Genomic DNA, 17,929 nt, shown 5'->3' on the forward strand with positions numbered 1-17,929 from the left:
GGTTTTTTGCTCCTGGGTATAAAAATTATTGAAAATACAAAAAAAATATTGAAAAATATGTATTGGCAAAATGGAAAAAAATGCAAAGGGATTTGATCGAGCAGTATGCATTATCTCTTAAATTCCTGATTTTGCATTTTTATTTCAGCATTTCTATTTCATCACCTGACTCACTGGCCACTTTCTCTGAAAGAAAATGTTGACTTTTCACGAAATTACAAGCTTTGTTGAATGGTTGGAATTTGACTAAAGGCTGAGTAAGGATTACGCGTATGAGAGAGATTTTATAGCAACGGCTTCCCAGATGTGTGGGTATGTTTACATGTTTCAGGAGCATTGTGTGAGGACATGATCTAATATTCTGTTGTGAACTCCTCATTTACTCAGTTTCTCAGAGTTCAAGGAGTTCTTCCTCCAAATACAGCAGAAGAAATAATATTGTTCTTTAGCAAACAGTCTTGGACAGATTGCAGAAATCTGTTAAATATTAATTCCATTAAGGCTGAATATTCAACTAAAATCAATTGCAATGTTATGTAAAAATAATTTCATGAATTTATTTTAAAAGGGATGCGATTAAATGAATACAAACTTGTAAGTAGTATTTTAAAGAGTACAGTGAAGCTTATAATAATTAGTTGTTTATCTGAGGGTAATATAGGTACAAACTTAAAAAGAAAATATCATATATATATACACTTACATATATGCATATATGTGTGTCTATGTGTGGATTTCATGCACACACTCAAATATAGAAATACACCAGTGAACCAGTAAATAAAACAAAAATTAAAGTGGTCTTGGACACCCAGCCTACAGATGTCCTTTTTGTGTTTGTTAGATTACTGGTCTTCAGAATTCCTGCATCCGTGTGCAGGAGCCTGTTCACACCTCCATTTCCTGGTACGTGGATTTTAGCAGCACAGACTTATGACTGGATATGTGTTGATCCAGAATGATGCCTGATCTGGACATTTGGGAAAGCTAGTTGCTGTGGAATGGTGTAGCATGATAAATTAGCAAGGAAGTACAGATGCGGTAGCTGTGTCCTCACTGAATATGATTAGAGATGGTAAAGAATTTAAAATATTAGGAAAGAATTATGGTGCCTGTTCTCTATGTGCTGCACAGTTTTTTAAGGGAAATAAACCTTTTCAATTTATTTTTCTTGCTCAGTATTTCTCTCTATACTTTCTCATGTGGCCCATCAGCCATGTGGATATTTCACAGAAAGAATAAAGACAGATATATGAGTAGGAAGGGAGACAGAACTCAGTATAACTACTTTTCCCCTTTCGTATATGTCTTTTCTTGTGGTATATTTCCCCTCAAGAACATTCACAGGGTGAAAACAACATAAGGGCTATTGAAAATATGTAGCGAGGTACTTCATGCTTCTTATCCTCATTAATTCAAGACAGTTAACATTTGAATGTAAAATATCCCTCAATATCACTACAAAAATGTAAATACAATTTGAGCAATGCAGTATTTGTTTCAGTGATCTCAGTGTAATGTTCAGGGCACTGCAGGAGACTTGTAGAGGAATGAAGGCAGTGGGCTGATTAGCACTGATAACATGCAGCTGTGGCCTTGCCTCGAATCCATGTCCTCGGTTGATGGACATGGATGATGTGCAGCTGTAGCTCATTCCACTAAGTGGTTAAATAGCCCTGAGGAGTGTGGGAGAGGGTGTTGGATGGAGGAGGAGGAGGAGTAGTGTGGTCTGACCTCTTGAGGAAGGAGAGGGAAAAAAAACCAAACTATGAAACAGCACAGACAGTAGAATCTGACCAACGGTAAAAGCCTTGTTACAGCCTGATAGTTTGTGCTGCAACAGAGACTGGCACAAATATTCAGTTTTCTCATGCTGCATGTTAGAGGGTTCAAGAGAAGGGTCTGTGGGATGGTTAGTCTGCTTTTCTGAACCAGTTAAGTATGTAGACACTATTTCTAACCCTCGGTTGGAGAGTGCAGCCACTGGGGACCTACTTGCTGTTTATATCTGATGTGGGACTAGGTATTAAAATTAGTGTTGAAAATGTTTGGTGGGAACATGAATGCACCTCTGCAAGAGCAGCAAGTGACTGGAGACCTCGCCCACTGCACAGGCATTTTGCCTGCCCCCATGATCTAGGCCATGAGCAAGTGTGGTTAAACCCTGATGAGAGGCTGGCATATTCTGCATGGGCAACCAGTACCAAAACTACTCGTGTGCTTGTGCCTGGTCCTGCCTCTTTGTGGTGGTCTGTAGCTAGTGCGTTTGTGCACTGGGATGCTGAAAGGCTCTAGGTCTGGACTGCTCTGACAGGCTGCTGCTTATAAATAAGAGCCTTGATCCTATGGTTTTGGAGGTCAGGGAAAGGTTCCATTAAGTTTGGTGGGCTTGTGAAGAAAATGTCTTTTATTTCATGCTATATTGAGTGGGTTTTCAAATGAAGATTTGGGTGCCTGACTGTCCAGCGTCAGGCATTTTATTAAAAGATTGGCTCAGAACTTGCTTCCTGTTCTTTTTCCTAGGAAGACCACTTGCTATGACCAAAATCAATCACTGTTTCAAGATTCCTGGCACACACATGTAAAGACGAATCACTTTCTGTCATGCTGCTATTATTGCAATTATGTGATGAAAATGAGAATGCAATCCAAAATACAGAAGCCCCAAATCTTCAAATGCAAATGCCCTTGCAAATGAACCCTCTACACACACGGAGAGAAAAGATCCGGGCTTAGATTCACAACATGTAGCCTGGCTCTGATTCTATGTATGAGAACGCTTACTGTAAGACTGAAATCAAATTATCTCTGTGTTCAGAAGATAGTTACCATTAAATTCATCTCTGCACCATCTAATTTCATTCTTGGATTTTTTGCATTGTTTATCTTAACTAATGAAGAATGTTGACACAGCAGATCATGTGCAGCGAGGAACTCAACTTTACTAACTTTAAAATGGTTGTCTTCAAAACACTTCTAGGCAGAATGACATGAATGGAATAATAAACCGGACTTCTAGCTGCAAATCCATATTGGAAAGCTTTATGTTAGTGTTAGCGTATCAGGGTTGCATTGTGAAAGCACAGCAAAGATGCTAAAAGCATGAGAAAGGCTTTATTTTGTGAATATTTAATTCCTAATGAAAGAAAAGTAGCATAAAGGAAGTGATTATTTTTCATCATTTCAGACTGCATGTTAATGTCAGTATATCAAAGTGGTTCAAAGTGAAACAATGTGGTTTGTTCTAAAAGTAGCAATTTACTTTTACTACAGCATTATTTCAGTAGTTTTGTTTTAAGCTATTTTTATGTCAGGGAATCCAAATTAGGAAACTTGTGAACTCTGTGATGTTTCTAGCACTTAACATATGATTTTCTAATTCCTTCATGATTGTTCCAAGGGCTTTTATTTGATTTTATTTTGCAGATGATTAGACCTTGTTACAAGTGTTTTCATTGTAACTGATATGTAAGGCTGCCAGGGCAAGATACCACCTGGGTAAGATTGCTTGCTTTGAGTGAAATGTACTCCTAGGACAACATGCCAGGACAAATAATTCAACCTTTCTATCACGAGTACCCAAAATATGTCTGATGTGACACTTTGAAATCCTTGATACTACTTCAAAGACCACTTCTTAAGTATGGCCCCACTCAGAAGAGTTAGCTGCTTGTTACAACTCCTCTGTGTCGTCCCACAAAGCTTGAAAGCTCAGGGAATCTTACAGTTATACCTGCAGGAGCCAAAATGCTCTCTAGCTTTGGCTATCACTCCAGCAACAGGGTCTACTCCAAATGCTTTTCCTCCCTGGCACAGGCATCAAACCCCAGGGTCCCCATTTTCCTGTGCACCCCTCATTCCGATGTACCTACCATGAAGTGCTGCCCTTCGAACAAAACTCAGGACCTCCTGTTCTCTCATATTAAAATCTCAGCTCTTCATCGTTCTTACATTTTGGTGCTTTGCATCTGATAAATTTCTTCCAGGAAAACTGAATGCAGAATCACATACTCAGAGATTACTCAACCTTTCCAAATGAAGTCTGTCATATCCCATGTGTTAACTACATGGTTTAGAGGCTAGTCCACAACTAATTTTTACCCTGGAAACAATAGAGATGATTATTCTCTTGAGAAAAACCTGGGGAGATTTACTTTAGTTTGGTTGTCAGGAGTGGCTGGTACAGGGAGAATGTAAATTTGTTGTATTTGTTATATTACAGGGAATGTATTCAAAGAGCAGTGTTACTGTCCAGCTTTATATGGTAAAAAATGTGAGCAATAGCACTTTCAGGACCTGTAAGAAACCCCAAGATAATGCATTCCTATCCTTTTATCAATATTTATGAGTCCCACACCAATAAGACCACTCTTTATTGGCAAATGCAGTTATCTTGCTTGGCATCTGAGAAGCTTAAATGCTAACCAATCCGTGGGTTTTTCTTCTCTCCTTAATACACAGAGGATTACCCTTGTGAAGGACTACATAAATAGAAAATGTGATGGCTTTGCTTTAACTACACTAAGCCTGTCTCTTTTTTTTTTTTTTTTTTTTTTTCTGGCAACGGTTTTTAGCATCAGTGTTGCATCCATATTTAAGTATGAATTCCCTTGTGTAAATCCCATTAAGGTTAATAGAATTTTAGTTTTATTACTTAATAAATTTCAAAGTGGATTAACTTTTGAGAAATATGTAACCAGCCATAACACACAGAACACAATCCCATATCAGTGTACATACACCATAGCTAAGGTACGGGTAGTGCTAACGGAGGCATGATGAACAGCTTCGTATTACGGGTAAAGAAAACAGGATAGAGTATTTTCAAGTTTGTAACTCAGCTAATATTTAAGTATTGTTTGTCTTTTATTGTTTACTACTTTCTTTCATTTCTACTCATTTTGAAATGACATTCCACCAGCTTTTGTGCTTCTGGATTTAAAATAACAATGAATGATGTGAGATACTGGTTGTCCAAGCTGTTAGAACATAACACAGTCTTATATACATAGGAATCACCAGACCCATTGTGGGAGCTGGACATTGAAAGAGGTGGTACTCAGCTGCATGTATTTCAAGAGGATCATAGAATCATATTTTAAGAGGATCCCATGACTTTACATCACATACGTAACTCTGTATGCATTCAAACTTTGTGAATTTGAAATTGGTTTATAGTATTAACTGTAGCCTTCTTCTAAAATTACTGCATTTGTCTCTCAGGAGCTTTCAGAGACTCAGGTCAACCTCAATTGCCTTTTTCCAAGTGCTGTTACATTGGATTTGCCAACATTAAAACACATGCTGAAGGTAGAAGAAACTTTTTTCTCTGGTGGCAGGGAACATTCCTGAACTTTTGGTCATCGGTGCTGCTCGGAAGCCGAGGTGAGGCTGTGTCTCCAGGGGCTGGCAGCCTTTCCCTTGACCCTCAGTGGGGCAATGCCATTCCTCCTGGGTGAGGGCCAGCCCTCTCTTCTCAACCCCAAATTTAAATAACAAAAGTAGACAAAATTTCTAAGCTATCTAACGCTCGCCCATCTCTGCATTTCTGCTGGGATTCTTTGCTTTTCCCCAGTGTTCACATCCCTCTGCACATCTTACTTTTATTTGCGCTGCTGGTATGTTGAATTGGGAAATCTGCTTATGTATAACTGTAAATTGCAGCCAAGGTTGTGAAACAGCAGACTATCTGATTATTAGTTATATTCAGGAGAGTGACCGAAAATGTCAGTACAGGTTTCCATATTTATTATCTCAGAGAACTGCATATCCAATAAGAATATGATTTTTTTTTCTTTACATGCCAGCCCTGTAACTCTGCCTGTGATCTGAAAGTCAAGCTGTCATCTTTGCTTTTAATGAATTTTTTGCAACAGAAACTTACATTACAATATTGCTGCTAACTTGAGCCAGCATAGGACTGAAGATGTTTTTATAGCTCCATTGCTTCTGCAAAAAGCTGAAGTGAAAAAGGAAAGAAGTAAAAAAAACCCCCCAAAACCCCCAAGAAATTAATTTGGTTATAAAAATAAATAATTATGATCCTAAGTAATTACAGGAACACCAGTGGTTTAAAGATAAAATGGCATGTCTTCATGGTCCTTTTTAATGGCTATAACTGTATTTTTAATGCCTAATGGCAGTAAACAGATGCAAGGGCATCCATCTACGCAGGCAAGGTGACATGCTTCTCTATCTTATATATAAGATATAATATCTTAAAAATGAAAAGCAACTTCAATATAATTCATTCATGCTAGCAAGAACTGGCTAGGAAGCTCCTAAGAGGTATCACTCAAGGTTTCAGCCTATATAGCTTCCTTCTCACAGAAGGATCCAAGCTGAGCCTGTTTGCTTTACCTTCCAGTGTTCCAGGTCATGCTTGATTTCATCTTCACTTTCAGCAGTTTTCAACAGCCAGCTATGCAAAATCTGAATACCTGTACTTGAGATACTGTCTAAAAATGCTTTCTCTTAAGAAACATTTGTAGTTCTTTGTTTTTCCTCTGTGACTAGAACCTGCAGTTAGATTTGCAACTGACTGTGTGATAAAGTCATAAAATTCTGCCTTTATTCAGTTCGAGGAACTTTGTCGAAGGTGTTAGGCTGCTGTACGGCTGATGATGACCATTGTAACATGTATATTTGCTGCTGTACTTTTAACATCAAGTGATATATAATTTTTCTGTAGCTTTAAAAATAATAGTAGATAATTACCAGTTGCAAAAAGTTCCAGTATTATCCTAACTTTCAAGATGAGGCAACTGAGGCAGATGACCAAGACAATCTGTTACAGTGCACTACCAGTCACAAAGTGTGTTCGAGGCATTTATCAAATGCAACAAACAGTTGCAGAAATTGATATGTCAAAACCAATTCACTTAAACAATCTGTTTTAGACTTTCCTGATTTTTTTGCCCACTGAAAAAATATTCGGTCTCATTATCTCATCTCAATGTGTCATTAAGAAGCTGTAAAGTGGCTGTTTCTGCTGTGCAGTGTACTTGTACAGCTTCATGTGTGAACACTGCAAGTTAATTTTTAGGTTTCACGGATTTGTCTTGGAAAGCTGACTTATGGCAGCTGTTTGTTTATCGTCTGCTCTATAAGTATCTTTAGGAGTAATTGTGAAGGATACTTTGTGTGGTCAGGTTTTGATTGGTTTAACAACATGCTGGCTCTTCTTGTTGTTGTCTTTTGGGTTTTGTTTTTTTTTGTTTTTTTTTTTTTTAACAGAGTACTTCTGGTGTTGTTTCCTGTACTTTCCACTACCCAGTCCCGCTTCTGACACATCTCAGTGCTGATGAGATTTCAGGAAGCCACAAGTACTCTATCCAACAAGGAGCGTTTTGGTAAGACAGTCTCCATGTGTAAAACCTGAAGAGACCAAGTGCACCATGCAGAGCTAAAAATCAGTTTCAATTGACCCTTCTTATTTGGGTCTAAACTATCAAAGGTCCATTTTTTTTCATTTACTTGAGCAGAATAGCTAATAGCAAAGTTCAAATATGTGTATTATTTAAATCTTTATTTGGTAATGGATTATTTTATACAGTTCAGCTCTATGGCTATGGATCTATTTTCCACAGATACTGCCAAGAGAGTTTCCATTCTGGGGCTTCCTGCTTATTTCTTCCAGCTGCTTCTCTTTTTTATCCCTTCTGTTGTTATTCTCCTCCTGTCTCCTTGTTTTCACTACTGATGGAGGAGAGGCTTGGTTAGAGTTTGAAATCATAATATAAATGTTCTTGGCAATTGTTTCTTTCTGTACTCTTTGTAATTATTCTCCAGCAATTTCAATTGTATTTTCCAGTTGCAGACCATCACCAAGGACTGCATTGCTCAGTCAGAATGTAAAGGTGCAAATAAATCTTTTGAGAGAATTCATAAGGAACATGTTCGATATGGAGATGCGGCAGGAGTACACAGTGGCCAAAATGATGTTGGCTGTATTGACCAGAGTGATGCAGGAAAGAAAGTCTTTCTGCAACAGAAACCCTCCTGCCAGTCTCACCCTGCAAGTTCACCATCAGAAATAATGGGATTTGTGGGACTTGCTGACCCCACCTTCTCCAGTGGTGTAATACAGGTTAAATGCACGAAAAGAGGGGCGTGCATGCCTGTGTCTGTGTGCATCATTTGAATGCTCTGTTGTATTAATGCCAGAGAGTTTTAAAAGAAAAAAGAAATAGTCCAGTGGCATTAATCCTAGCCTTGTCAGAAATGAATTGGTCCTTCTTCCTGCAAAACTAACAACTGGCGTGGAGGCAGCGAAGCGCCGTTTTCTCACATGTGAAAGTATTTGCTGAACGAAGTCCTTTGTTTGTTTGTTTGTCTCTGTGTGTGTGTTTGTTTTCTCTACTTTTGGAACATATTAGAAAGCATCCTGCTCTTGTTATTTCTTTTGAATAGTCTATTTTCTGTAGAAAGTAATAGCCACATGGTATACTCCTATTCATCAAAACTGTGCCAAATACGTGCCATTTTAAAGCTAAATATATGTATTTTGGCTTGCTTTAAAGTAAAATAAAATAACATACCAAGAACATAGCTCTGGATGGTGTTGGTCCTATTTTCAGATGAGTATTTACCGTGAGAGGCACTTCTGTGCAATAAGCTGATCTGGTAAGGGGTGTTTTGTGAATGCAGTACATAAAGCAGTATTTCTTCATCCCCTTACTGTCAACATACCTTTTAATCATAAAAATACGTATTTTTCTACTCTTGGCGAAGCATGAGAAGCATGTGAAGCATGACCTTGTGTCCCTAATGCAATCATACCTGGCTCCCTAGCACTCTCCTTTCACTTGCATTTTAGGAATGTTTCTCCAGGGGACACAAAGATTATGAAAAAGCCTTCAGTCTGGGGGAGGTAAAATTTAGAAGCATCTGCATCAACTCTTACATCCTTCTGTAGGTATGACTGGCTGATGTACAGGAGTGTACCTTCAGTCCCTTTTTTCTTCCCTCTTGGTGGGTGCTAGTGAGTGTTTCCTTTTGTCATGTGCCGGTGATATTTTTCTTCCTTGGCTTGGTCAGGATGAGAAAAATTTCTTAAACAAACTTTTCCATTCCACTACCATACACCAAAACAAGGCCCATTTCAGGTCAGAATAAGTAAAATAGGGAGCTTCCTGGAGTTACAGGACCACATGGTTTAAAATATCTTCCTTTTCCATTATTTTGCTTTATAAAACATTTAAAATTTATTTTGCTTTTTGTAAAGATTGCATTTTATGTATCTGGCTCAACTTTTCTTTTTCTCAACTTTTCTTTTTCTAAAAAATAAGAAATGTTACTGAGCAACTTAGCAAATGCTGAAACTAAAAAACTGTGTGCTATAGCATGGCCAAATTAAGGATGTGTGATGAGGTTCATTTATTAAAAAGGAAAAAGTTTATAAAGAAAAACCAGCAGTAATTTCTCTTTGATTGCATGGAAAACAGTTTTACATGGCCTGCAGACTTAGGGGGATCCAGTAACTGAAACTAGGAATAATTTAGCAATTTCACACCTTACTTGGACACTTGAACTGAGCTTTGCTTGCAAATGCAGCATGGTTCTGTAAACAGAGTGAGGTCAAGTCGCTCTGTCTAATAATTTGCTTATTTAGAATATGAGCTTGGCCTCCTTGAAACAGTCTGAAAACTCATCCTAGGTTTTCTGTATAATCTGGGCTGGGAAAAGACATTTATCAGTCTTCTCCCAAGAATGTAGAATTTGGGGGTTTGATGTTGAAATGTTATTGGCCTTTGTTATCAAACTGCTAGTTATTCAACTTCTGATATACATCTAATTAATAAATGTTTATGTTTTATTGCATCATTTTCCCATCCAAAGTCAAAGAAAGCTGATTTTCAAGTGTCAGCTGCATTAGCAACTTCTCCAGTGAGAGAGTGGAAAAGGAAATCACCTCTCTGATCAGGGTTTCTGGTGCCACTGCATGAAAAGTAGCTGTTGAAGTCTTCAGAAATCAAGTTGCAGTGCAGAGACGCTGTTTTGTAGGAAAAGAATATTACATCTGGGAGTAAGCGGGATACAAGACTCCTTCATGATGAAGACCTCCTGAACAAGGACATAAAAGTAAATGTGAAAATCCAGCAGGATACCTAATCTTAGACCATTTCTTAAAACATGTATATCAATTTTCACGTGGTACAGTCAATCACTGTGCAATGTACATAACGGATTCGAAGATCAAAGCACTGGAACATAGTCAACAGAAAATTGTAAAATTGTACCAACCAGTGACCTTCCTAGGACAGCATATAAGCCAGTGGTTTTCTTTTTTTAGGTTATTTTTCTTTAACCTGTATAAGGGACAAATGCTTATTCTGACAGTCCTCCTGTAAATGGAGGGGCAACATCCTTCTGTAAAAATTTAGTAAATAATTCAGAATTTGGGGCCTAAAAGAGTAAATGGCACTTCTGATTTTTCTCAGTGGGTACAGTGGTACCTCTGTCCCTGAAAGTGCGTAAAACTGTTGTGCAGTATGGAGGCAAGTATTGAGGACTGCAGGCAGGGCTTACTTCTTTTGTCCTGTAAGCACAGCTAACAACTGATGCAAGAAAATCATTAAGGGATATTATTTTCACAGTTTTCTTCCCCATTGCCGCACAGGCACACCAGCAGCTGGTTCAGCATCTAGCCCACCTGTAGGTGAGAGGTAACAAGGACCCTCTAAAATAGATGTGCTGCTTAGGCAAAAGTGTCTATCTGCTGCCAGCTGATGTCCTTTAGGACTTTCCAACTGCCCATTCCCAGCTGTTCACATCCCTTCTGCCAAAACAAGGTGCCTAAGCATCTGGTAGAAGGGACCCAACTGATTATCATTTCTGAGATTAAAAATGACCTACCAAGTTATCAGTTAACCACCCTCCTGCCAATGTGTTCGAAGGCGTAAGCATGTCACATATGAACAATGGATGCTGCAGCTTTGAGGGTAACTTGGGTGCACAGGAAAATCTGGAGAATAGTTGAAGCATTTACTGCTGCTGCTGTGCATGGTTTCTGCCTGCTTTCTGTCAGTCAAAATAGTAGCGTAATTGGAAGGCTTCTTCTCTGCTTTTCTTCATCCATTTTAACACAGATGTAAAAAATAATCTTCTGAATAGGGGACTGGGGAGTACACGTACTCTGCTGCTGTGGAACATGTACTCCAGCTCCATCCTGCTACTAGAAGGAGGGTACATGTGTTCCTCTTTGCCTGTTTCAATCTTTTTCAATCTTTTAATTGTTATTATACATTTTTTCTTTTTTTCCTATTAACTAAAAATTTATATTATTGTATTTCTATTATTTTCTAAGAATTCTTCTGCCGTGCTCTTGACCTTGTAAATAAAGCCTTCCAATAATGAAGACCCTAAGTAATGCAAAAAAAAACGAGTGAGTGATTTACTGTCCCTCATCCTCTCCAGACAGTGGGTGCATGTCCGTCATCTGTTATCGCTGCCAGACCTTTGGGAACTGCTCACCACTGGTTCCACCCCTCCTCCACTCGCCATAGCACCTAGGTTCAAAACCATGTTAAGGACTGAACCCTGGTTTGCGTTTGCCCAAGCCAGCTGCAGCCCACAGCAGGCTGGTCACCTCCCTCTGCCTTGCCAAGCTGGATTTGTTCCAGCTGTGAATCCATTAGCATCCACTATTAGGAGCGGCATCAAGGTTACCCTTGGTAGGTGGCTGCCATCTCATCCCACTCCTTCCAGTCCCGGGGGACAGTGTGGCTGTTCGTCCAGCTGTGCTGGGGCTCCCACCCCTCCGCCTTGCCTAGCCCGAGTGCTGTGGCGCTGCAGGGGTCGGACCCCGGCCCCCAAATTCAAACCTTGCTGGCTGTTCTACAGTAAATGCGGTGACTTCCACTACCGATGAATGTGGCTGGCCAGGGCATTTTTCTATGAAATTTACAGTTGTTTTAATGTTTATTGATACCACCTTGTTCTACGTGCCTCTTTGGAGGAATAAACTTGCATTTAGTGGAATGACAATATGTCGCTCCAGATCTGCAAAAGACAGTGTAAGGTCAGTGAAGAGAAGCCTTCACTTTCCAATAGTTGGTTTCTGTGTATAAATTGGCACTTGATGCTCATCAAAGAACAAGAAATATTGGATATGCTTTAAATGTCCATTGTATTTTTGAGCCAACTACCTGATGGAAGTCATCACTTATATGTAAATGAACTGTCAATGGCTTGCCTCCGTTGGCAGTCGCTGGACTGTGAAGGGTATGTCTTAATAAGAACCAAAGCTCTTCACAGACTTTGATTTACTGGAAATAAAATAGAAAAGTCCTCTGAGACTACAAAGGACACTTGTTTCAGATAAAATGTCTAGACAGTAGCAATATATTTGGGGCTTTTATTATAGCAAAACTGCAAATTAGAATAGAGTGCTGAGAAAGTTCCTACGACCCAGCTGAGTTCAAAAACACTGTTTCAGACTGAGCCTTGAAACACTTACACTGAAATTAAGTTCATGGGCATTCAAAAAGTGAAAGAAAAGATGTGCAAGGTCAACGTTCAGGTTTGCTAGAACTCTAGAGCTCCCCAGACTTTACATTTGCTCTGACAAGGAGGTTGGCAATTCAGCTGTGATTTAAATTGGTTAAAGTAAACACAAATCACGCCTTGTGTTTCACTGCATTAGATAAGTCTGCTTTACAGTCTGTTCTTGTATGATGGCTTTTTTCTTTGATTATTGAAAAGAAAACACAAAATAGAGATTAATTCTGTGGAAAGTTACGTTTTCGAGAAGAAACAAATCAAAAAATGGAACTGAAGCATGGTCTGGCTAAGACATGTCAGTTTCTTGTTTTGAGGCAGGCAAATTATACAGCATTTCTGATAAAGATGTGGAAATTTCAGCTTATCCAGTTTACCTGAAAACTATTATTGTTACTGAGATTGTTATTTTATTATTATCATCATTAGCAGTTTTTGACCATTCAGAATTTTTGGAAGCTTTACTGAATTAAAAAAACCCATATGATTGGGGTGAACCTATGCCTTTTATCATAGTCTATGTAACCTAGGTTCATATTTGCCCAGGAGAATTTACATGTCAAATATAAATACTGTATGTGAGAGCTTGGGTACTTAAATTAGAATCTTGGTCGCTTGTATGGCTGATGGAGAATCCAGAAGGCAACGCAGTGAAACATCAATATCCAGCACCAGAGTGCTCTGAATCATCTTCTGTGTGATTTATCACAGCTTTCCAGGAATCATCCTGCACTTCTGATCACCTCCTTTTCCATCTGTACAGAGATCAAATGGAGACACATGGTGGTGCACCCTACCAGCATTTCTTCTCAGCTGCCATCTTTGGTATTGGAAACTCTGGCTTTGGAAGACGCACATTACTCATTAATTTCCAGAGAATTAATGCATTCATAGTCATGCTTCCACATACCTGAAACAACAGCTCTGGGTGGTATGAACTACCTAGGAATCTGTGTGACATGTTGCATCAGATAACAAAATCGATTTTTTTTTAATTAGCTGTCACATTTTTCACAGCGGGTTTATGATGCTTGGTGTAGTGTACCTCGTCTGGGACATGGGTCTCAAAGCAGAGATTTGTGTGGTACTCTCAGTCTTTGAGTGCTAGTTCTGCAGTGAAAGGTCAAGGTGGCATTCAGACAGAAGGCTGAATAATTATTGCTGACCAGAATGAGATAATCCATTTGCCATTGCCGTCCAAATAGAAAACCAGAAATAGTTTAAGAGGATCAGGATGAGTCTGCAAGCAATCTGAAATATTATCTCTGAGAGGTACAAAAAGCCCCTTCCAATTTAGTGGGCTGCTAACCCTGAAAGCTGAACAGTAGCAACTTGTTGTCCTTTTGAGTGCATAGAAATCTAGATTCAGCTCAATGCTTGTGTACCTAGGTAGTCTATTAAATGATGGTGGCCTATGGTTTTAGTTCCACTGTAAAATTAATATAAGGCCTAAGGTTAAATGGTACACGTTGTCAGCATGATGACTGCATTAGCTGTAGTTGTTCCAAAAATAAAATTTATTTGATAGTAACTGAATTTCTACATAGTCCAACAGATGAGTCATCAGATAATGTCCACAGAGATCAATTTTATTCATGCTTTCAGAAGATTAATATTCACTGTTTTCTAAATCTAAAGGTATGCATAACAACAGACTGAATCAAGTCTAAGAAATGTAAATGGATAATCAGAATGTCTTCAGGGGCTTCCTACTGATTCAATATTTGATACTCTGATCATAGCCATAGTGTGCCATGTTCTCTTTTATCCTGTCATATGGCTGGTAAATACCATTACAAACACAAAATCAACAGACTCAATCCCATACAAGTATAATTTTAGGCAAATCATAGTAGATTGTTTACAGACTCCTCAGGAAGGCTTTGTACCCCATCTATCCTGGCATGTACTCCTTCAGATATTTGACAAGTCACTGTTGTCAGAGTGTACAAATCATGAAAAACACACATGCAATACTAGAAAATTGCAGCTAAAACCTAAAATGAAATCAGATTTAGAACATTATCTTTAAATGAGCAAAGGGCAGGCAATATTCCCACTTATGTCTTCCTTCTTTTGAAGTATGTGATTCAAACATTAGCTGTCATCACAGAAATCATGGAAAGGGCTTTTTCCCCAATTCCCTGATATTATACCTATAAGCAGGACAGTGTTGTAGTAGCTTCACTGCCTGAAGCATTATCTGGAACATCTACTTCACGTTCAACTAAGTGCTATATTTAGAACCTATTTTTATTCTGCCTAAAGTATACAGTACACTAGACCTTAATGTACCCTCTAACTACAGACATGGACACAGAAGATGTAGGCTAAAGACAGCTATTACTCTAGAAGCAATAATTTGTTTGAAAGCCATCACCTGAACTCCCAAGCAGTCGTGAATTATTAGGACTCGCTTATCTTCTCTGCTGGAGAGAAAACCTCCTCAGCAGATCCTCTTTTGCAGTTGGCAAATTTGAAATTTGCACCAAAAAAAAAAAAAAAGAAAAAAAAAGAAAAGAAAAAGGAAAATTTCAGCTTGCCATTAACTCCTGCAGAAGTACAAAGTACTATTTATGAATTCCTCTCAGCAATAGTTACTTTTCAGTGCTTTATTTTCTCCATTGGGAATAAGGTAATTATCAGTAGGAGTAGCAGTGAAGAAGAAAAATAAAATTGTGTATTATTGGACCAATCAGGCCCAGCAAGATAAAGGCCAAATTATTTTTTGCTTGTCTGAGTTTGATTTTTAGTCAGTCTGGATGTGTTTTTTGTTTAGCAGAGAACTTTGGTGAGGAGTATGTTATTTTATGGCTGAGGCCAATAGAAAGTCATTGGCATAATAAAACTGCAGATTTTACAATTTCAGCACAGCTGCTGCGTGACTTTTAAGCAACTGTGAAATCACATTGTTTAAACTGTGTTTATAAGGACTGATGCCTGGACCCATCATTTTTCTTCCTTTTTTCTGGAGGAGTCAACAGAAATCCATCAGATCAACAACTGGTATTACAGCCTAACCATTTTAGTGAGTGTTCACAAACCTCCATTTAGAAGTAACAACCTGGTCACTCTGTGTTATGCTTATGTATGATAAATGAACATGATATTACCAGTATCATCAATGAATTTGCTAATACTAATTCGCCAGTGAAAATCTGTTTGTTTAATGACAAACACACTTCTTTGGATGACATGCTGATTATGTGCAATGCCCTGAGCAAACTGGTATTTCGATGTTTTTATGACCCTTGACTTCTTAAACTGCTGCAGTTGGTAGTGTTTGGACGTATTGTTACACTGCATTTTCAAGAGTATATATATCCCATTTATCCCATTTGTAGGAAGTTTTGCTTACTTCTCATGGACTAAATTCTTTGCAGTGAAAGGTGAATTCTGGACCTCAGCCTTCCTGCCCTGAGCCTGTGATCACGTAAACATCCAGAAATGTGAGTATTTACACAAGTGATAGCTACATGGTTGTTTGTTTTTTGGTTTTGTTTTTTTTTTTTTTCTGAAATCCCAAAGTAAACCTACTTGTTTAGCAGATTAGGACTTAAAGCTAGATTTTAGGTGTACAACCTGAAACATTATATGTCAGAGTTGAATCCCTTCTTGACAAGAAGGTTTCCATGTCTGGCAGCTGTCAATGAATTAAGTGAGTCCTGAGGGTTCAGCCTGCTGCCTTGTATCTGCAGATGAGTCAGGCCCCACTCCTATAGCTGTGGATGCAGCTGGACAAAGAAAAAGGGGCAAGCAGTGTGGGAAGGAGAGCTGTGAAGCCAGCAGGTTTTGTGTGGCTGCCAGAAGAATGTTGACAAAGGAATAGCTTGTCTAGAGTAAATGTCACTATTAAGTTATAGGGTAGGAGCTAATTCTTGTGGTGATCGATCCTTTAAGATTGAGAAGACCAATCGGTCAAGAGTCCTGTAGAAAAATGGAAATTTAGTTCAGAGGTTTCTGTGTATTTAGTTTGGCTTTTGAGCTTCGCTGAGAGCCTCAAAGAAGCAGCCCAGCAGCTGCTGCCCTGAAAGATGAACGAGATGTAGAGGAGACTGGAGACACAGGGAAAATGTGACAGAGCATTTGAACTGGAGACAGCAAGTTTGGGATATATTTGAAAATAGACATAGACTTTGAGAAACTAGAAAAGAGACTGCATAAATCTCTATCAGTGTTTTCTGGAATAAAAAGTACTGAGGATATCATCAGGATGGTGTACATAAATCGTATGATAAACAATGGGTGAAACTAGAAACTGAGAGTTCAAATGGAAGAAAATGTATAGCAAACTTTTCACTGTTTATTATGACTTAAAAATTGGTAGAAAGGAATGAAATTATCCTTTTACCTTCAGTAGGTTAACTCAGCTTAAATTTACCCATTTCTAAGGGTCAAATATTTCACACAAGTTTTACTCACAGGTGGTTTGTAGGTGTCAATGGACTTACATCTTTACATCTTACAGATGTAAAGAATAATTAATTTATCTCCACAGGATTTTTGGTTTTTCATGTTAAAGCCCACGTGGGGCATGAGCCAGAAGTACAGTCCCATGTTCTCAGACAGGTAAGTAGCCACAGTGAAATAACTGTGCATCACAGGACCAGCTCTCAAGGTTACACCCACCCTAAAGTTATCACAGTAAAAATGCTTTTACCTGCTCATCAGCCTCACGTGTAGGGGTTGTACTTGGTAGCCTAATGCCTAATCCACAGAAAGGATGTGTACTCCCAAGACGTTATTCCTTTGCAATTCAAGGTATTTCCACAGTGTGCATGGGAAAATCAATAAAGGCAAATTTTAGGTAAGTCATGTATGCATAGATATTCATCTGGATGTAGGAAAATGTTTGAAGCTGTAGAGTCATCCTTGGCTTTTATTAATAATACCGTCTCTCTGGTATTAATGTGGTCATCAGTAGTAGCTACTTATTCCTATACTTGGATTTGAATGACGTGTCTTGCACACTTAAGAGGGAGGAGGGAAATTGTTGCCATTTCCCCTGCATACAGTGCTCCTGCACAACTGAAGGGAGACATCATTTAGCCTGCAGTGCATAAAAGGAGTGGGTTAATGCATGAAATATACTGGTTCGATAAAACCTCAACTCAAGTCTGATATCTTTTATAATATGCATGCAAAAATAATAACTGGGGGAATCAGCTTCTGTTTTGTTTTTCCACTGCACAAAGAAAACAAAAGTGCATCTGTTGCTAGTCTTTCTCACTCATTTCTTTGCCATCTCAAATGAAGATGAATTGCTTATGCTTGTCCCTTGAACAATAACACTGCTCAAATATATAAACTGGGATCTCCTTCTGACAAATTTTAATTGTGGGATGAGTCAAGTTGGCGTTTACCTACCAGGTCCATACATGCAAAACTCTAGTGTCACACTCTGCCTATGCTGCATTATAAAACCAGG

At 38.6% G+C, this 17,929-nt stretch overlaps 1 protein-coding gene across 1 annotated transcript in view; it reads left to right on the forward strand.

Moving 5' to 3' along the window:
- Positions 1-9,961, forward strand: part of IQCM (IQ motif containing M) — a 117,514-nt gene extending 107,553 nt beyond the window's left edge. Inside the window, 2 exon segments of the mRNA XM_056328049.1 lie at positions 9,821-9,906; positions 9,908-9,961. Of these exon segments, the coding sequence (XP_056184024.1) occupies positions 9,821-9,906; positions 9,908-9,961 (140 nt within the window).
- The last annotated feature ends 7,968 nt before the right edge of the window (positions 9,962-17,929 follow it).

The sequence above is a fragment of the Falco biarmicus genome, chromosome 1 (assembly GCF_023638135.1).
Source record: "Falco biarmicus isolate bFalBia1 chromosome 1, bFalBia1.pri, whole genome shotgun sequence".
Taxonomy (NCBI): Eukaryota; Metazoa; Chordata; class Aves; order Falconiformes; family Falconidae; genus Falco; species Falco biarmicus.